The following is a 22,079-nucleotide window of genomic DNA, read 5'->3' on the forward strand; positions in this document are numbered from 1 at the left end:
TAGCGCCCCCTATTTAGCTGTATGACATTTGGTAGGTATGTGGAACGTGATGGGACGTACAAAAAAATCCTCTTGCAGTTTTTCACTAAACCAAACAGGAAGTCTGCCATTTTGCATTTTCTGATGTTTTTGGACCATTTCAAGGCGTCATACTTTAACGAACTCCTAGAGATTTAACCCGATCGACTTCAGATTCGGTCAGTATGCTCTTGAGACCTTGGCAGTGAAATGTTACTCAAAGATCAAAAAGTTATCGAACTATGTATCCGTACATAAGCAAACTTCAAATCACATTCATGAGACAATTTGTCTAATTTCAGATTTGATTTTAGAGGAAATGATGCTTAGTTACAAAATCATTTCACCTCAGGTTGATAGCAGACCATCTGAAGGTGTCACTCGGAGAGAACCAGGACATTCTGATGTAGCGTTTCAAAATCTGTAGTTCCTCTGATGTCCTGCAGGTGGCAGCATTCACACACAGATGTCAAAGTAGTCTGATTGAACTTCTTTTGTGCTGGAACCTTGTTTTCATGCAACAATTGTTTGCATGCTTTGATGATCATAAACTACTGCTTTTACATAAACGCCATAACTGTGTGAAATATTTTCTTAAGTCTATATTTTTTTGTCACGTCCCATTGCATCATTTTCACATTGTAAATGTTGCATGGTACACAAATATAGTAATGATTTAATGACAACAAAAAAGGTGATCCTCTGACTTTTCATCAGACCAAACTTTTAGCTAGTCAAACACTTTGGTTTATGACCAAAAACCTGCAAAACTAATGATTTTCCCGTCAACCAATGCTACTTATGCAATGTAATATTAGCATGTTTAATTGGTCATATTTTACGAAAGCTAACTTCCCCTTCCTATGTCACATGCAGGCTCATTAGAAAATACCGCCCACCATCCGAGTAGCTCCACCCACGGCTGGAGAACTACGGCGTAATCCCGATGTCCCCCCCTAAACCCTTAGACCCTGAACCTTCAGGGACTTCACCGACGTCACCTGGTCAATGGTTGAGTGTGAGAGACTGTAAGGGCTTGAAATATTAAGTTACCATTGCACTGTCGTAGCATGTTATGTACAATTGTGGCTCTTTATTTTATACTTTTTTACTCCTTGATTTCAATGTCTTCCAGGCTCTTGCCTCATGAGATGAGAGGTAATTGTCAAATAATCTATTTACTAATTTGTTTTGTCAAAACTGCTTCAATGACAAAATTAAAGAAAATTGAGAAAAAGTATGTGCTTTGAACATTAAAGCGTGTAAAACCGCCATAGTTCTTCGAAGTGAAACACCGTCTCACAATTGTCACTGCACGGGTGAGTGCCTTGCTCGAGGGCATGCTAAGTGGTAGAAAAACGGCGGAGGGGGGGGACGTCTCATTGTCTTCGCCTGCTGAGAACTGTCAGGTGTCTTTCGTACCCGTGGTTTCGTAGTGACATTCAGTAAAACGTAGGCCACACACTCGGCTCCATGAAGTAGATATATTATGTCCTTGAGTTTTAAAAGCGCCTCAATGAGAGTTTGAATTTTTGTCCCCCCCCCCCCCAAAAGCTAGACCTGCAGCGGGGCTCTGACACTCTGCTCCTCACTGATAGAGAGGTGAGCAGGGAAGCGGCTCAGACAGCGATGCACTTCAGAGAGTCCTCCAAAACCCCCTAATCAAATGACCATGGATTTTTGTGTAGTTGGTCGTAGAAGGCCCAATTAATTATGCATGACAGCGGCTTGACGGCCGTTTGATTTCGTTACGCGCGCCCCCTCCGAGCCGCCGATCCAATCAGGTTAGGACCCCCCCCCCACCCCCCGAATCCCTCCCTCTGCGGGGTTAGACTCCCCTTATCAGAGGGAGAGATTTCTTTAAGAGGGTGTTTGGGGCCTTGTAGGACATTTCATCATCATAATAAGTCCTTGTTATGCAGACGGCTCTCTCCTGTTTCCCTGCTATCAGGCCTCGTTGTCTTTGGGGAGGCAGCAGTTGGGCTGGACACATGCCACGGAGACACGTTGACTTTATTAAGTCAACGCAGAGAGGAGACGGGGGACGAGAGACAGTGTGTGACACACCCGTGAGGACGGGACGGCCGAAGCACTGCGGCAGCACGCTTTCGGTAGAAGTGCCCCGGAGAATGAGCGTTTAGACGAGATCTTATTGGTTGACCACACAGATATTAAACTGTGTGGTCAACCAACAAGTAATAGAACGGCTGAAGACATGTTTGATATTATTAAGACAGAAAATCAGCAAAAGAAAATGCTAATTTATGCACGTTTCCATCCACTGCTGGTATGTGAATATTAGGCGTTGGGTGCATCAAGAGGATGCCGTCAAACCACTGCAGAGGAAGAGGGTGCAACCAGATGACATCATCAAAAGAGTCACATCAGTCAAACCTCGAGTGATTTTTTTTTTCTCGTCTCTCCCGTGGAAGCTTGAGAGATATTTTAAAATGTTGTTTCTTTTCCACCTCTGCCCCCAAATTTACTGGATTTCCACTGTTTTATTTTCTGCGGAAATTGAAAATGTGAATAAAAACAGTTGGATGAGAACACACTCATCGTCATCGTTACATAGCATGTTCATATTTTTGATATTTGATTGAAAGCTGGAACGAATAATCTGATCGTCGAAAATCTATCTTCAGCTGTAATTTGAAGTTAAGTGCGTCACCTCAAAGGGTCTTATTCACTTAGCTCCACTCTCCGCTGTCACTTCTGGTTGCAAAAAAACAAGATGGCGACGGCCAAAATGCCCGAACTTGAGGCATCAAAACTGCAGTCCACAAAGCGATGGGTGACGTCACGGTGACTACGTCCACTTCAGTCCAAAATAGTATTTTTTTTTTTTTTAAACCTACATAACCTGCAGAGGAAGCTGAAATACTTTAGTAGTCTTCCTCTCAGGCTGCTATGGATTTGCTTTCTGTAATCCGGAAATGGATTTTGGCAGCTGAACAGTCAGAGCAAAAATAAGAAGTGGACATGTCCTTTATATCCCAGGTGGAATTAAGGCCCTTGTGTCATTACTTCAGAGTTAAACAAGTCATCATGATGTAGACTTGTGCGTCAGAGGTCATTTTATACAACATGTAAAGTGAATTTTCTCGTCTGACAGTGAAAGGAAAACTTCTACAGCGTCCTTTGGCCGACGTAACCCTCCGACTCACTACTGTCAGAAACACGTAGGAGATATGTTCAGGATTAACTTTGTGATTCAATTGATTCTCAAACAACCGTTTGCATTGGCTGAGGAGCTCAACTCGCTTGTTGTAGTGCGTAGAGTTGGTTTGATTTTAATAATCTGTCAATTTAGGGCACGGTATAGAAAAGTAAGAGCAGCAGCACCGCGTACTCAAACAGCCACCGAGGAGCTGCTGTACTGTGAGAATCAGTAATTAAGAGCGCTTCCGATAATATATGCCCAATGTAACCATAAGCTCAGACTCATGACACACTCTAAAGCACCTGCAGCTGATTGCATTGACCTCATTAAGTCCACCTGCATCAATCATCTCAAATCAAGGATGTTCCACTTGGTTTTTGGAGGCGCAGACATAAATAACACAAATCCATATACACATATATTCATATAAAAACTGATTACCACACAAACACAAACTGTAAGACCAACAAACTCGTTGGTCTTACACTAACTTTGTTCTGTATACTACTAAGTGTTGCTGGAGTTTTGACCGGTGTTTTGGATGTTAAGCAGATTTTTGGGAAAATAACTACAGCTGTCAGATAAATGTGGTCCTATAAAATGTTCAATATTTCCCTCTAAGATGTAGTGGAGTATATGAAGTAGCAAAAAAAAATGGAAAAACTCCAGTAAAGTACCTCAACATAGTGCAGTACTACTTTGTTTCACATCTGATTTGGGTTTTTTTTTTCCCCTTAATGGCATTACTAACAAAAAGGTCCAACAAATATCAGAAGTAATCTGACAGCAGCCTGAACGTCAGACTACATTTGGTCTTAAAACCCAACAGCAGAAATCCCGCCGTTTTTGTGGGCGGGAAGTGAATTTAGCTCGAGCTCCGTCAGGAAGTCCTGTCGCCTCTGCTCGTCCTCGGGGCAACTTTGCCTTCAAGGTGCATTTCCCTTCTGGGAAACAGATTTCCATCGTTCGCCGACAGGTTGCACATTTCAGCACAAACTCTCGTGCGGTCGTCTGGGTTGTCCTTCGTCTTCCCCGAAAGCACTTTGTGGCCGGTTTGTTAAAAGCGCTTTATCGCTAAATTTGACTTGGCACGTCTCGTCAGGACAGACTGCGGCTGATGAGACTCTTGACCTGCCGATAAAACATCCATTAAGTGGCTTGTCTGGGGGCCCTTTCTCTACTCTCGGGCCCCTTCATTAGCATATCGTTAGCCATTTTCCGGATGGCCGCAGCAATGGACGCTCGCTGCCAGTCACCACGCCATAAAGAACCACCTCTCGCTCGGCCGCCGCGCTAAATGACGTCTCCGACATTGTAATGCTCGCCGGCTGTCCTCCGCCAGACGATTCAAACGACCGCTAAAAGCCCGGGGGGAGGGGGAGGGGGGAGGGGGGAAGGGCCAAAATGCAAAATTGATGGAAATGACATTAGATTCAGCTCATGCTCCTCACTGTGTAAATTATGCCCCAAAATGGACTCTCCGGCCCGACTGTTGGCTCCAATTTGTTCGGCCATACCTCACGGTGGCTCGTCGTGCCCTTCCCCTCTCCCTCTAATCCAATCAGAGCCACACTGGATGTTATTTATTTGTTTATTTATTTATTTTCCGAAGGATGTAACCGATTCTTATCGGGGCAGAAGTGGGGCCTTCTTCCTGGTGAAACGGTGACTAACGTCCCGGCCATCGATCCGTCAGTTCGTCTGCGGTGGCGGGTGATGGTTCTGGTGATAGACGACAGTGTGTGTGTGTGTGTGTGTGTGTGTGTGTGTGTGTGTATGTGTGTGTGTGTGTGTGTGTGTGTGTGTGTGTTTATATGTATGAGTGTGTACACTTTGCTGGAGTCAATAGTGCAGATATGGGTGTGTGTTTCTTTCGGTCCATGGATTGTGATTGAACATGGTCACATGAACATGAAAACACGGAATGCTATTTTGAGCGAATTTCTCGTCTGACTTGACTTTATTTTATTTTTTTAGGAGGCCTAATGAACATTTTTGGACCCATTCAAACATCTACGTGCTAAGTGCAGCTGCCTGCCTGTAATGTTTACGCGCATAAAAGCGTCGGCAAAATGCCTAAAATGTTAATCTGCGATGTTTACGCGCTCCCATTGGAAGATATTTGGGATGCATTTCGGTTCCAGGTCTATTAGCTTTGCAGAACATTATGATTTATGATCTCAGCGCTGGCTTTAATAATTTAACAACTCCTCAGAGTGGATGTTGTTCAGTCTCATTAAGATCATCATTCATTTTGTCATTTTTTGGCAGAATCACAGGATCTTACTTTTACTTCTTGGCAGGAGGCATCCTCAGCTGAAGAAGAGATCAGGCTGCTGCTAGTCTAGACTCACGTGTTGGTTGGCTGGTAATGTTTTCACCTTGTGAGTCTGTGGGTGAGTCATCATGGCCAATATGTAGATCTGCAGACACCAACATTATCACAGAGTAACTTTATATGTTTGTCTGTCTGTAAGTAGAGGGGGTGGAAGTGGGGAAGAGGCCCATTGGCCCCCCTTACTTTACGCCCCTGGACCGATTTTGGCATTTGCGGCTGGTGTGATCGCATCACAAGATGGTCTCTAGTTGTATTATCGTCAACAAGAAAAGACCAAAAGCAACATCAGCTAAATGGTCCATGGCTGCAATAATTCTAAGAGTTTAGTATCTCATCATCTTGAGAAACAAGAAGGCCATTTTCTTGCGATAGTATTTAGACAAAGCGATGAAAAATTAATTAACTCATGATCTTGAGAGTATAACAAATAACGTATAACATATAAGAGTATTCCAGCTTCCCTTTCCTGTCTGTGGCTCCCAACTCCAAGACTTCATTCATTCTTAAAACAGGTTTCACAATTTTCTAAAACAGCTGGTCACTGCATTTTTTTTAGCAAACAACAGGAAATAGTGCGTTTGTTGGGGACTATTTTCAGGGGGCGTATGAATCCACATTTGGTGCTGTAGTCAGTATTTCTGGCAGCAGGGTGGTGTGTGTGTGTGTGTGTGTGTGTGTGTGTGTGTGTGTGTGTGTGTGTGTGTGTGTGTGTGTGTGAGATTGAGTCCAAATAAACTGCAGTGTCAGTATAATATGAAGGAAGTTTACAGAAGGCAAACAAGGACAAAAGAACACACAGAAGACAGACCGTCAGTGAGAATGAGAGCACGGTGATGTGTGGCAGCGTATTTATACTGCTGGTGTAACGACGAGGAAGAGGTCTGTGTCTGCACGTGGAATTTGTAAATTTTAAATTTAGACTTTCATTTTCCTCAACGTCAGTGGGAATAGTGGATCGTTACAGCAGTACAAAATAGAACTATATTACAAATAGAATAAAAACAGGAAATTGCAGAGAAATATCTACTAAAAGGACATGATGGGGATTGAACATTGTTATTGTTTCCTAAAGGACATAAGTCTGATAATGTGTGCGTCATTAAAACCAAGTAAAGCCCAGAAACACAGCTCTGTTTTCAGCTTTGAGGCAACGCAAAGAGGGTCTTTAAATAGTTTATTTAGCTTAAGATGTATAGGATCATTTTATCAACAAATAAAAGTAAGACTTCATCCTTCAGATTATCAGAAAAAAAATCTAATTCAAAATCACCAAATTTGCAAATTTACAAGGTTTTCTCTGGACAGGAAGTGCAACTTCCTTGAATTTGTGCTTTTACTTGAGTAAATGTGTCCTTGGTTTCATTCCACCACTAACTCTGAAACTGAAGCAGCTAAATGACACTCGGTTATCATCCTTGTTATTATTCATAATATGTGTCTTTGCATGTTGAAAAAAAATGTCTTCCATGAAATTGTGGACGTGACAGTTGAATCAGTTTATGAGGCCGTGTTGTTCTGAGTTCTCCTGCTGCAAAGAGGACAAGCGAGGAAAAATGTTCCACCCATTTATCAGATAATAATAAAAAAAAGGTACAAATCAGACATATTTGTATGAAGCACAATGTGCTCAACTATTTTCACAGTTTTTAAGAGTTAGTAAATCTGACCTTGTCACCTATCTTTAAGGGCTGTGACACATTTCAATATTTAAGAAGGAAAAAAACATGATTGTCTGTAAATAGGTTACTGTGAATATTTGAAGACATAACTTGTCTGATGCAGATGATGGCTGCTTATATTTACATATATTACAGTCATGTTGCAGCAGTGCGGGTTACTCATCCGTCACAATACTCCATAATGACAAAGCAAACACAGAATTTATTAAAACTGAAATATCACATTGACGTCAGATCTCAGAGGTCATCTGTCTCCCATTTCTCCGGATCACCTCTGAGACGTTTCTACACCTTGATTGGAGTCCACCTGAGGTCAATTCAAACTGATTGGACATGATTTGGAAATGCACACCCACACACACACATACACATCTGTGTGTGAATGAGGTCTCACCGCTGACCAATCAGAGCAGAAGCTAATCCATAAGGTGAAGGGGTCCACCCCGCAGAGCGCAGAGACCGGATTGTGTCGAGGAACAGATCCGGACGAGGCTGCAGAAAACATTTCTGCTGAATTAAGAGCACGACGGCGTCTTTAATTCTTCTAAGCACACAGCCGAGACGACCTGAATACTCATGTAGATGTGATATTTCCATTGTTTTATTCCCTTTTTAATAAAATCTAAAAGATATTCTAAAAACTTGCTTTTTTTTTGTCATTATAAGATTTTTACGGCGAAATTAATACAAACAATTTCCTCATAAGGATGCAACATAATAAAATGTGGGAAAAGTGAAGGAGCTGATTACTTTCTGGATGCACTTTGACTTGATGTAAAGTAAATTGGAATGCAGCGGTTGAGGTTGAGGTTGCTCTGGATCTTTAGAGTTACATGCTGACTGCAGCTTCTCTGCAGCTCTGAAGAAGGTTTTCAAATTGAATCTGGTGATTCTCTGTTAAAGCAACAGTTCATATTCAGACTCAGAGTGCAGCTCATGGCTCGCTTTCAGATAAATATGTCTGAGAATGTAGTACAACAGCTGACCGCTAGGTGGTGGTGTAGGATGAGTTTTATGCTCGTTTAAAGGCAGTTTATATGATGATGAAGCTTTGGAAATAGAATCATTTCTGCTTCTGTTTTTGTCTTAACAATATTTCATCCCATAAACTCCAAACTAGGAGATACAGAAGACTTTTTTTAATACTTGCATGAGAAAAATAAAAATATATTAAGAGAGATATATATATATTACTCAGATAGGAATAGAAAATGTGTGACAGGTGGTACAGAAAGCTTAATAAATACCTGTGTCAGTTATTTTTATATTCATTTACAATTCAATTTATTTCTGTTATTCATGGAGAGAGAAGAGTCAACCGGTGAAAAGAAAGAACTCAAAGAGTTTTGGGTGGTGATATATATTTCTCAAGGTTTACAAATAACATTTTTTTTGTTTTTTAAATGTGGCATAGTACATTACACATTATTTCCAGAGAGCAAAATAAATATATTGCACTTAAAAATCATCAAAACAACAATCTCGTCCGGTGTCGTATTCGTAGTACGGCATACAAAAAGAAAACTTCTCGTTAAAAAAAGGATTTTTTTTTTTAGTTTTTCAGTGGTGAGTCGGGACTGTGCGTATGGTTCAAAAGAGGGGAAACAAAAGTGTCTTTACATTTACACTGATGGGAATCAACGTTCAGCTCATTTGTACACACCTGACAAACATCAAGGACCAAAGATCTGATTACCAAAGAAGAAGAAGAGGAAAGGTCAAAGGTCACAAGATGTTCATGACGTAAACAGACGAGGTAAAACCAACTGCTCGCACATTAATAACATGCAAGGGGTCCGATCAGAACATGTGTGTCCATGTTTCACTGCAGCGGGCTTCATGTGATGCTCAAACTGTGTTACAGCGTTCGTGTTACCAGCTCGTGTATCACTTTAATACACGTGTTTGAATTCTGTGCACAGAGCTGAGTTCAAAGTGTCTTCATCGTCCATCACACTCACGCCTGAGTGAAGTTCACTCTCCACCGTGGATGCGTCTCAAATGCTGCTTTCATGATGCGAGAAGCTGAAATATTTCAGTGTTTCTTTGGATTTTTGAGAATAAAATGTGAAAAAAAAGTTGTTTTTTTGAAGCTGATACAAATGTTTGATATTTCAAAGTAAAAAATAAATAAATAAAATAATCAGCCAATTAATGTAGAACATAAACCAACATATTTGATCTCTTAAATCAGTTTGGTTAAGAATTTAAAACAATTTAAATTGTTCGATGGGATCTTTGAGAGATGATTAATCGTTTCAGTCATTTGTCAAACATTTACTGCTTCTCAGGACATTATGCATTCATTTGTGATTTATGATAATAAACTGAATATTTTGGGGGTCTTGGACTGCTGGTTGAAAAACAACACGACATTTAAATTAGTCATGTTTAGCTCTTCGAAATTCTAGCAAATATTTGAAACTTCTTTCTGACATTTGATAATCATAACCATTTTCAACAGAGTAATCAATAACAATAATTGTTTTTCACAGAAACTGCATTCAGAGACCGTTTTTAAATAACCTTAAACACATTTTGGTGTTTCTGTGCTGCAATTTGCAATTTGGGTCAACGTGTACAACAGCTATCGATACATCAGTTTGAGTCTAGCTCTAGATTATAGAAGTTTTTGGATGTTGGAGCTCCTGCATTGAAAACATATCTTCATGATAAAGTGTATTAGCAATAATTGCCATTTCAGGCAGGACCACATCATCTGTGTATAGCTTTGTATTTCTTCATATTGTTTAAATAAATTACTCTGTCTACTCCACCAGTGAGCTGCCATTGTTATGCACCAGGTACTGAGTGTGAGTGGACTCCAGCCGCTTCCCTGCACGTTTTAAATAAGGCAGCAGAGGGCCATTACTTCCAGGTGTGGACGCCCTGTCGACACGCTGCGACGCAGCCATGAATCAGCTCGGTAACACCTGCCGAAGACCAAAAAACACTGAAGCTTCTCCACGGATGCTGCTGTCTGCTTCCAATGAACGCATATGAAGTCACACTGCTCGAGATCAAAACGCGTGATCCATGAGTTCAACGTCTACCAGTGAAAACAGATTGATGAGGGCTATCCTTTAAGGCCCGTTTCACACAGTGAATCAAAATATGACAATTTTAAAACGTGTGTTTTGAGCTCGACAGATGATGTGGATGAATCCCTCTTAGTGAAAGCCCGGTCACACCAGGAAGTAGCCACCGGGTGACTCTGGACTACTCTCAGGGCGAGGTGATGACCTACTGTGGCTCGCACGAGCTAACCGCTAACGTGCTAGCACTGGTCAGTCGCAACAACTCTTTGTAGTTTCTCTGTGCCGGGCAGTTTTAATCCCACGTGGCATTTCGTTTGAGAAGAGGAACGAAAAGCTCTCCAAGCTAGCTGGTTAGCGAACTGTCGGCTAAGAAGCTCATTGGCTCTGATTCCCAGCATGCAGTTTGTTCAAAAGACACATTTGTACCATCAACTCATCACTCCTTCTCTGTGGAGCAGTTGACACTCCAGCAGAGACGGTTAAATAAAAGAGTATAGAGCTACGATGGCGTCCGACATGTTGGACTCTCCGTTCCCTCAGATGTCCAGCACCGTCTAGACAGTTTGCTATCGGCCAATGGTGGAAAGTGTAGGTCTGGCTCCACACATTATCATTCTGCTATAGCGTAAAAAAAAAAACGCTCTGGCACGTTTGCATTTCTTTACACCAAATCATAATCGTCTGAAGCACTGGATGTAGCGACGGTGCTCTTGCTAAAGGGGAAGGGGAAGTGACGGCTGAAATAAGCGGCCAATGGCGGGCCTTCATCCACAGTCTACATCCAGTGAGTCACAATGACCAAAGTGCAACCCAAGGCGAGATATATGTTCAGATCCATCCACAGATTCCATTGAAATTAATTGATTCTCGCTGCCAAAGTTTGCGCTTTTACATGCTGGTGTGACCGGGCCTTTAATTAAAGTCTGCCTTATTCATCCCATAGTATTCCATATAAAGTTTACCCAGCGTGTTTGTCTACTGCTGTCAGCATGCGTCCTATGATTTCTTTTTTTTTTCTTCTTTTTTTTTCTTTTTTTTTTTTTTGCACTCTACAGTGAGAATTTTCCTACGAGTAAATGTTGCATTTTCATCTTCGTACAATGTGTTTTTTTTTAACATGTTTCTCACATTATTGTTCAACAGGAGCGCGAGGTTTGAACTGTACATATGGCTGGCTTTCAAAGGAAACGGAGGAGAGCTGAGACATCGTTCACGGACTCGGACCGATCCTCGGTGGCCAACGCGCCGTGGCGTCAGACGAGTCTCTCCGAAAAACGTTGAAGGGTCACACGGCAACCTGGCCTCTTTAAAGCCTCGGTGGAGACCCTGCAGGGACTGTCGCACCTTCAGACGTTCCTCTAAATATTGTTTCCGATCAGTTTAAATCGAGGCTCCACTTTCTGTCCTTCAAACGTGCTCCTTGTATCGTCTCGCATTAGGTAAAGTGTTTGTACAACGTCGCTAAAGTGTTCACAGAAACCCGCTGATGTGTCCGCACACAGTCTGAACGTTGTGGATCAGTATGCCACATCCTCTCCACCTGCAGGTGAACTATTTACAAAGACCATAGCGGGCGGGGGTTTGGGGGGGGATACAAACAGGATGAGGAGTGATGAGCCGGAGTGGAGGAACAACTGGTTGCGCTGGGTTGGGGATCAGAGCGAACATGGGCCGACTCCTCCCCAGGACGGAGTCATACGAAGGGCGTCATGACCGTGGAGGAGTGGCGGAGTCCCTGGATGGCGGCATAGGGCCCCTGCTGGAAGTAGTGGTGGTAGCGGGGCATGTGGAAGGAAGGGAAGGCCGGCCCGCTGCCCTGCATGCTTCCAGCCAGACCGGTGGGCGTCAGCGGCATGCCCAGCCGGCTGTAGGGGGGCAGGGAGCCTTGGATGGGGTGGGGCAGGGAGGCGGCGCCGGCGCCCATGGCCGACAGGGACTGTGGGTGCTGGAAGCCCGAGAAGCCCGAGGCGGTGGTGACCCAGGAGCTCAGGGAGAGGTTGTCTGAGGCGCTGAACGCAGAGCCTGCAGGAGACACGGGGAGGATGTAAACATTAGGGTCATATACTCAGGATGAGGCTGATAATATTCTTTATTTTTTCCTCTTCCTTTGTGCCACATTGCTCCAAAAACACAGTTCGAGTCGGTGCCAAATACAGCATTTCCCTCATCGGCCTGTATCTGCGCCGAGGCGACTCACCTCTGGTGTGTCCGCCGTGTCCGTCCTCGTGCAGGTTCTCCTCGTCGCCAGCGTAGGTCCGGATGGGCGACCGGGCGTACGAGTGCTTGTGGATCAGATTCTCAACACTTTCCCTGCAGCAAAAGTCGAAGAGAGAGCCCCAAAATAAATCTCTTTTTTTCCCCCCACATGGTGGAGTTGCACCCCGATACAAATGTTTTTTTCTCGCAGAGTTGTGCTTGAATCTGTGACCCGTCTGACGTTTATTTTTACTCATGACAGTTATGACAGGTCTGCCTAAACGAAGCCTCGCTCGTCACCAACGAGTCAATACTTCAATCGCTTTTTCTAAGTGAACACTTAAAAGTGTCGCAAATTGTGGTCACGGATTTTCTTTTTTTTTAAATTATGTCTCCGCATTTTTCTTTGCATTCATGTAATATTGTGTTTACATGTCTGAACACGAGTGTGTCCACCCTGTTTGTGCAGACTGTGCATGTAGATTTGGGCACGTGTGTGTGTGTGTGTGTGTGTGTGTGTGTGTGTGTGTGTGTGTGTGTGTGTGTGTGTGTGTGTGTGTGTGTTTACCGTCCCGCAAAGTGCATTAGCTCATTTGAGTCTTGTCAGATCGCACTTCTCAAAACACAGTGACACAAATTGTTAGGGGAGGTAGTGAGTGTGTGTGTGTGTGTGTGTGTGTGTGTGTGTGTGTGTGTGTGTGGGGTGGGGGACAGGCAAGTGGTCTGCATCATGCGAGCCATGCGTCCACATTAGCAGCCCCCGCCCCTCCAATTAGGTTAGGAAAGTGCAATATCTGTCAGCAGAGGAGTACAAATGTGTGTGTTTTTATCAGCGCCGGGCCTCTCCGGCACAGAGGCCACAGCAAACTCCCACAATGCACGGCAGGGCAGGAGAGAGGCAAGGGGAGGGGGGGGGGGGGGGGGGGGGTCGTAGTGGGCCATGCTGGTTTCAATCAGTCACTGCAGCCAATTGAATTATAGTGTGTTTTAGTGCAGTGACCGACTCCAGACTAATGTGATTTCTGCAGCTCCCCGAAGATCAATTGATCAGGTCTAATTCACAGCCCTCAAAAAGAGAAAGACAGAGGAGGGGGGGGGGGGGGTCTGGCTCAGATTCAGTCGTCTCTGGTTTGGGATGTTTGATTGAGGGAAATGAGCAGATGGTTTGATTTTGTCAGCTGATTTTGGCCGTAGTGCCGGAATCAGGAATTACGAGAAGTGTGTGTTTTGGCAGCGTCCATAAAAATCCTTTGGATGGGGATTTGTAACTCTGTGTGTGTGTGTGTGTGTGTGTGTGTGTGGCATCTGTCTCATGTAAAATATGGTACAATACATGAAGCAGCGATAATACGATAAAGTACGCACACACACACACACACACACACACACACACACACACACACACACACACACACACACACACACACATAAAACTACAGTGTAGGGGAAATGAAAAGAAAGGACAAAGGAAAGTATGAAAGAAAAGTGCAGAGACAACAACAACGAGGAAACGAGATGTAAAAAAGAGCAAAAGACAAGAATGATTGAATGAAAGAAAAACGATGAGATATACAAGGAGAGCTGGAGGAAAGGGAAGAATTGAAGAACAAAAAGAAAGACAACAAGGTAAGAATAGAAGACCGGAAAAGAAGGCAGAAAGATAGGACTAGAAATGAAAGAGGGAAAGAAAGACAACAGCAGAAGAAGACAATAATAAGAGATGAGGAAAATAAGAAAGAAAGACAACGGTGGAAGGAGGGAAGGAAGAACAAGAAAAGAGAGAATGACAAAGAAAGAAGGAAGGACAGTGAGAAACTGAAACAGAGGAAAAATGAAAAAGAATGAACTAGAAAGTAAGAATGACAGAGAAAAGGAAGGACAACAAGGTAAGAAGGGAAGATAAGAATAAAAGAGAGAGAGAAAAAAAGAGAAGACAAGGATGAGGAATATAAGAAGCAAAGAAAGGAAGGACATGAAAGAAGGAGTGACAAGGAAGGAAAGAAGGAAAAAGAGAAAATTAACAAAAGTTCGAAGGAAAGATGGAAATACGATAAATAAATTAAATCAAGGAGCGATGATGAAGCCTGTAACATTTCATTCTGACACCAGCAGAGATGAATAAACACAGCTCTGTATTTACTAATGAGCAGGATATCTAACACACACACACACACACACACACACACACACACACACACACACACTCCTCCCTCATTGTGTTCCTCATGGTCTGTGAACATGTAGTGCAGGACCCAGAATCCCCTGTACCTCTCCATGTCCGTGAGCCGCGACGAGTCCCGGAAGCCTTTGGCGAACGGGTTGCTGTCGATCTTCAGTTTGGTGATCTGAGAAAAGAGTCAAAGTACATTTTAAGTACATTTTGATGCTCATAATTGTGTACTTTTACTTGAGTAAGAGATCTGAACATTGCTTCCACCGCTTCAGATACCTCTGATACTATATATATATATATATATTAACCTAAATATTGATTAAATATGTGTCGGACAATCTCTCAAATGGAGCTTGTAGCTATAATATTGTTTGAACATTTCTTGGGAACCAACAGCAGCGTTTGGCAGTTAATCCAAAAGAAGATAAAAAGAGAGAGAGAGAGAGAGAGAGAGAGAGAGAGAGAGAGAGAGAGAGAGAGAGAGAGAGAGAGGACACGTGTCCATTGCTCAATCACTCACCAGCTGGTTCTGATAGGCCGTGACGGCGGTGAAGACCGTCTCGACGAAGACGAAGGTGCGGAACTCCTCGGACTTCAGGTTGAGCAGGGAGGCCGTGTGGTCCTTCTTCTTGATGATGTGGACCCGCGGCTGGTACTTGTGCATGGAGTTGAGGATGATCTGCAGAGGACAAGCAGAGCCGCGATCAATGGAGATCAATGGCGATCAATGGCGACCAATGGCGACCAATGGCGACCAATGGGAAATGTACAGGTTCAACCAGTCGCACTGTCAGGGGCGACCAACAGACAGATATGACAATGAAGTGCATTCAGTAATTTAAAGACATCACCTTATTATGAGGACATTTGTCTCTATTGTCTGACATTTTTCAGACGAAGATGTCCTGTTTTCCTGAAGTCTACCACAGTAATTATGGTAAAATCAGGTGCATTTATTCGATATGTTTGCAATTCAACTAACTTCTCTTAAAAAGTCCTTAAATTGCTCCAAAAATAATGGTGATTTCAACATCTAAACATCCAGAACAACTAAATGAGACCGTTTTCTCCATTTCATTAGAAACTTTAAGATCTTTATCATTTTATTCCTGATATTTTGTATTTAGAAATAGTTTTATTTCAGTATTTATGTACAGAGGTCTTACCTTTTATATTTGTTTGTTTATTGACAATATCTTAATCTAGTAGACGCATTTGTAGAATCTTTTTCATCGCTCCTGACTCTGTGCAGCTTTGCATATCATTTGAAATGGAAAACATTCATATCCGACCAACTGACTGATGGGAGGGGAAGGCAGAGAGAGAGAGAGAGAGAGAGAGAGAGAGAGAGAGAGAGAGAGAGAGAGAGAGAGAGAGAGAGAGAGAGAGAGAGAGAGGAGGAGTGTGAACAGATACAGTTGTTAACACTAAAGCAGTAGTTTTCCTGTCTGGCTGCAGCCCAGAAAACTGTTAAAATCTATCAACCACTGACTCCTAATCCCAAGTAAAATACAGATGTGTGTGTGTGTGTGTGTGTGTTAAAGAATGCAGGTTTTCTAGGTGTATAATTCATCATCATTTATGCACCATTACACCATTATTACCACACTTGATTTTTTTGCCAGTGGGACTGATTATTTCAAAAAGTTATGTTCTTATTGTTGCAGAAGTAATATTGTTTCTAGTATTGTCTCTCATTTATCAATTAATTTGTCCATACAGTGGATTTGTTTTTTCTTTTTTGGGTGTTTTTATTTTCGATACAATAATATATTTATTTTACATTACTTTCATGATACCTCTGTTTTAGAATGTGCAGCTATAGAGTACAAATGTATTTCATTTAAATTATTCATAAATTCATTCAATATATAATATATATTATATATATAATATATATATAATATATCAATACATAAATAATTAATAAACATACTATTTAATAATCTTTTAGCAGATGTCAAGGCTTCAGCAGCATTTATAATTACACAAACGGAAAAATGTTTCTCTGGCCATCAAATTATGTGAAATATTGTTTCTGAATTTTAATAAATATTACAATAATTGAAGAGTTTTGTTTTTAAAAAATGACAAAATAAATTTAGTAGCCTTTTTTCTTGCTTTTTTTTTTGAGAGGTATAACTTCAGTAATTGTACTTAAAACAAGCAACTTAAATATAATTTTACCTCATAAAATATTTGTTAAAACATATCCAAAACCTGCTTAATATCTCTTTTACAAACTACCGTTTATACAATATATGGATTACTATCAATACAAATAGATATAAAATATAAAAGAATATGTTTCTGACAAAAGTCACAAATAAATAATAAAATACATATACAGCACATTTAAAAAAAATCTATTTTATGGACTGTTTGTTTTGGTAACTTTCATTAGCTATTTTTGGAAAGACGTGTAACACACACACACACACACACACACACACACACACACACACACACACACACACACACACACACACACACACACACACCCTTCCAGATAATAACCACCTTGTTCCAGACTGTTATTGGATGAACGTGGGTGTTTGTCTGGTTCTGAATCGTGGTTCTGCTCCCTGCCTTGCTTGGCCCGGTGCCTCCAGTGAAAGGAGGATTAAAGCAGCAATTTGCTCCTCTTAGGAGGAGTAATCATGACGTCACACCGCTCTTTAAACCCGACAGAGGCAACGCGGTGTTTGTTTTAACGGGCAGTTTAGCTCGATGTCCTCTGATAACAAAGGCTCAAACATGAGACGAAAGGAGGAACAAAGGGACACGCGCTCACATGTCCGTGTTGGTCCAGCTCGTTGTTCGTCAGCTTCACTTTCTCGAAGGAGACCATTTGCTTCACGAGCTGCTCTCCGGTGAACGGGGAGTCCGGGTGGACGTACAGCCTGCAGGAGGAGAAGGAGAAGAAGAACGGAGGGTCACATCCTCAGCTGTGATTGGCTGAGAGGCGTTCGAATCGAACGTTCGATACCCAATCAAAGAAAGTAACGAAAGAAGCTTCATTATTGTGTCACACTGTGACGCTTACAGTGTCGAAATAAACGTATTTAATTGCAAATCATTGTATTACGAACACAAATTAATATCACACACGTGCGGAAACATTAAACAAAAAATAGGCATCTTGGACGTTTATTTATGATGGGAATCATAACCGCAGTCATGCACGCTTTGAACCAGGATTTGTTTTAATATACTGAGCTCGTGAGTCCACGTCCGGTCACAAAACGAGTCTCCTCTTTTATTTGTATAGAATATTTCCCAACACAAAGTCAGGAATAACATATTCAGAGGGAAATAAATAAGGACTTCTTTATGTGTTGAGTGTAAACACAGGCTTCTGACGTCAGCACATTACATCGTGGGTCACTTTTTAAATGTAGAATATAAACTTTAGAGACAAAACCCACACATTGGGGGACATGGCCTCTTGTCATGGCATAAATCTATCTATCTATCTATCTATCTATCTATCTATCTATCTATCTATCTATCTATCTATATATATATATATATATATATATATATATATATATATATATATATATATATAGATAATGACTAATGCTGAACAAAAGACGGCTTCAGCTGGCTTATTGCTGGAATTGACGTCTTCGTGACATCAATCAGCACGTGCGACTGTTCCCAGATGCTTCCTGGGAAAGATTACATTATTTCATCGGTCTCCATTACGGCGGTGGCCTCGCGGAGCTCTTTGGTCTCTTTTTTTTTTTTACGCTCGGGATGTTCGATGGGTCACTGAAGGGGGGTGCGCGGTGGGTCTGCGTGTACCTGGCGGGCAGAGGAGGGTCGGCCTTGCCGGCCACCAGCCAGGAGGAGCGGTGGTAGGCGTACCGGTACCGCTTGTTGTCCACTGGGACGATGTCCATCAACACGATGTACTTGGAGTCCTGGTCCACCCCGGAGAAAGAGACCCGGATGGTGGGGAACATCCTCCTGATGGAGTAGTGGCAGGTGATGTTATAATTAGTATATCATTATATAGTATTGTTGGTATCATTATTAATTGAATTAGGATTGTGGATCATTATTGGTGTGCGTTCATTATTATTATTATAATAATACAATACATTTTTGGAGTTTCTAGAATTTTTAAAATTTAATTTGATCAATTATCAATTTATCAAATGCTACTTTGGAGCCTCCCGGGAAGGCGATACATACCATTTATTAATAAAATCTCGGCCTATTACTTTTTTTTTGCTTACTATTTTGTCAAATTACTAAAGTATAAAATCATGTTTCTTTATTCTTTATTAAAACCCCTCCAGGTTGCTTAAACTGCATGACCTCATTGTTCTTGGTAGCTGAAACTCGGCTTTTATGTCCTCCGTTGTGCATAAACTTGTAATATATCAAATAATCATGTATTATTCTTATTTATTACAAGTGGACATCCACACATATATATGTTCGCTTGCTCTCTTTTTTTTCCCCCACAGGACTTTAACAGTGAAACATTAGATTTAAGGTGTGTGTAGCTTTCAAACGACGTGCGCGTGCATGTGAACTCTTCAGGGTCAGGCGTGTATCTGCGGAAAACTCACAGCGAGCTGCAGATGTGTTAAAATGACCCTGAACACCACATACACCCGCTTATAGTAACAATAAAAAGCCTTTTATTACTTGATATCCTTACACTGCATCCAATAATGTTATTCATCTAATTAAGCATGTTAAATATTATGTTAATTGTGCATTATTATTGTTGCTTTTGCGAGTTATCTTTTATACCACTAACAAAATACCAAGAGTTATCATCATTATTATTATTGTATTACATTATTATCGTAATAATAATAATAAGAAGAGTGAGAATGATTATAATAATTATAATAAAATAGAGGCAGTCGACCCGTTTACCTTCCGGACTTGGTGATGATCATCTCGGTGCCGAGCTCGTGGAACTTGTCCCACAGCTCTTTGGTCTCCAAGCTGCACGAGATCTTCGCCATCTCCTCGCTCGGGACGCCGGGGTTGGTGGGGATGAGCGGCTCCGTGCACACCGCGGGCGCGCTCCCGCTGAAGTCCCCGTGCCCGTCCAGGGAGGACAGGTCGGCCAGAGACTGCTGGCTGCAGGACGACTTCTCCACAAATTGTTCTGTTCGTCGAAGCGAACGGAGAAATACACAGACACGTGAAGAGGACTTCAAGAATGCATCGTATTACATGTGTTGTGATCAGAGAGAGCAGCTCTGTGTCATCAAGGAGTAACACGAGAACTAAAGTCAGTGAGCCTGCTAATGTCTGTAGTCTAATACATTTTAATATTTCCCTTCATTGTTGTTATTATCCACACTGTTCCATATAGTCTCCTGCATATTTCATTTGGTATTTAATTCTAAATACCAAATCTATCGTTAAGGGGAAAGACACTCAAATTATAGATGTGAAAAGAAAAATAAATGAAGTGACTGTTCCACCAGTGTTTTGTTCTTTATTTTTTAAAATAAAAATGATATTTGGTGCAGCAGTGGATTTTTTCAAAGAATTTTTTATTAGACAGAAAATAAAATAACGCTCAGATTGATCTTTACTGTTTGCAGAACTCTGCTCCTAATTCCAGTGAAGTGTTCCCATTTATTTAATTTTAGCCCATGAATTTAGAAGATGCACAAAAAACACTGTATCAACCGAGCTCTTCAGTCACCTTCTTAATTTCGTGTTTTTAATGCATAATTACTGTCTTAAAAATAGAAATAGTTCCATTTTTTAAACAATCACGCTCTGGTAAATATTACTGCCTATTTTTCATATTTTTTTGTGACATTATGGGGATGTTGCAGATGTTTTCTGTCACCTTATTTAGGCTAAACATTCATGTATGTGTAGGTTCAATATTAAGAAGCCTGGCTGTTGGTGTTTTACCTCACTGTCATGTCCTAATTAATTAATTTGCCTGTTTTTTTTTATTTTCTCAGTATGTTGTAACACTGGTGGATTATTGTAGTATTTATTCAGCTTCTATCTGTTTTATTCTCTGCTGCTCTGTCAGGGCTGTTTGTTGTTGTTGCGTAAAACAACTTTAGCTGCAGTCTTGAGCGCCAAGAATTCAGTTTATTATTATTATTATTATTATTATTATTATTATTATTATTATTATCATTATTATTATTATTATTATATAATGTCCCGGCCTGGCCCTCTCCCATCCTTACCGAGAGGCTTGATGGTGTTCTCCTCCGTCTCTTTGTCCTTATTGGGCTTCCCACTGGACATCAGCGCGGCTATGGAGAACGCATTTGCCCGGGATGAGAGCTGCGGTTTCGGGGATGACGTGTACTCCATGTTGGTGAAAAGGCTTAGACCAAAAACAATATCCCCCTTTTTAAATAAAAAAAAATAAAAATCCAACAGAAACGCTCAACTTCCGCCTGTTTTTGGCTCCAAGAAGAAGAAGAAGAAAAGTGAGAAGAAACACAAACGGACGCACAGGTCGTCCTTGGTTTCGCTCTTTGCGCACAGTCTGCTCGCTGAAAGCGGATACACACTCGCCACTTCGGAAACACTTGTCACTGCCGAGTTGCGCGTCTCGCTGGCTGCATGGTGGAGGACGACGGAGGCGGACTGACTCCACTGACTTGCTGCGCTTGTCCTGCGGGTGCCAGATCTGCGTCCGCCTTGCTCTTTTGGGAAAGCTTCGGTCCGACCCACCCTCCCCTTATACTGCCCCGGTCCGCCCTCCAATCACTGCCGCTGCTTCCACGTCACTCTCCCCCTTGTCCCACAGCAGCTCTGATAGCGAGCAGCCAATTAAAAACAAAAAATCCTGGAGCTGTCAGGGGCCTTAAAGATATGACCTCATACCGTCCATAGTGTGGCGATGACAGTAGGAAATTACAAACATGCAGAAACTTTGCACCCATTGCGCAACATAAAGGAGGGAAATTAAAAGATAACTTTATTGTAAAGTTGGCATCCCTCTCACGGACGACCCCTGGAGGCCCCGGACCACATGTTGGGACCCAGAGATGGTGCTATTTGATAATTAATGGCAGCAGCAAGGTGTCGATGACAGCTTCACACACTCATGCATTTTTTTTGGATGTTTCTAGATTCAGTATATCATCATAAATCCCTCTGCAGTCAGTCACCAAATAATGTGGAAGAAATTCAGAGAAAATAAAAAAAAATAAAAAGTCCAAACAAAGCTAATCAAACACTAATACAATATTAGCTCCAGGCCTGTTTTGAACATGTATATCATAATACAATCCAATATTTTCTTTCATAAATACACATATGTGAAGCTTATATTCTTTCATGCTTTCAACATTGTGTAAAATAAAAACAACTTTATTAACACCGTTTCCACAATCAGAGGACGTCTGAAGGACTCTTCAAATACAAACGGAACACATGTTCTTCATTTCCTCCATTTGTAAACATGCACAGAAAAACACGTATCAAATTATAGAGAAACAGGTTCAAACCT

At 41.7% G+C, this 22,079-nt stretch overlaps 1 protein-coding gene across 2 annotated transcripts; it reads right to left on the bottom strand.

The window, feature by feature from the left end:
• Positions 1-8,469: 8,469 nt before the first annotated feature.
• On the bottom strand, positions 8,470-21,229 carry tbx20 (T-box transcription factor 20). 2 transcript variants are annotated; one of them, XM_068736006.1, is made up of 8 exons: positions 20,803-21,229; positions 19,508-19,745; positions 18,416-18,580; positions 17,400-17,508; positions 15,126-15,284; positions 14,701-14,777; positions 12,434-12,546; positions 8,470-12,258 (listed from the first exon to the last, which is right to left on the bottom strand). In XM_068736006.1, exons 1-8 carry the CDS (start codon positions 20,930-20,932, stop codon positions 11,930-11,932), a joined length of 1,320 nt encoding a protein of 439 aa, XP_068592107.1. In that variant the 5' UTR covers positions 20,933-21,229; the 3' UTR covers positions 8,470-11,929. The 2 variants fall into 2 exon arrangements, with proteins under 2 accessions (XP_068592107.1, XP_068592106.1); XM_068736005.1 differs by having other exon boundaries at positions 12,434-12,549.
• Between the last annotated feature and the right edge of the window lie 850 nt (positions 21,230-22,079).

The sequence above is a fragment of the Cebidichthys violaceus genome, unplaced genomic scaffold, assembly GCF_023349555.1.
Source record: "Cebidichthys violaceus isolate CVI_PGR_0920_01 unplaced genomic scaffold, fCebVio1.0.p SCAF_7, whole genome shotgun sequence".
Classification (NCBI taxonomy): domain Eukaryota; kingdom Metazoa; phylum Chordata; class Actinopteri; order Perciformes; family Stichaeidae; genus Cebidichthys; species Cebidichthys violaceus.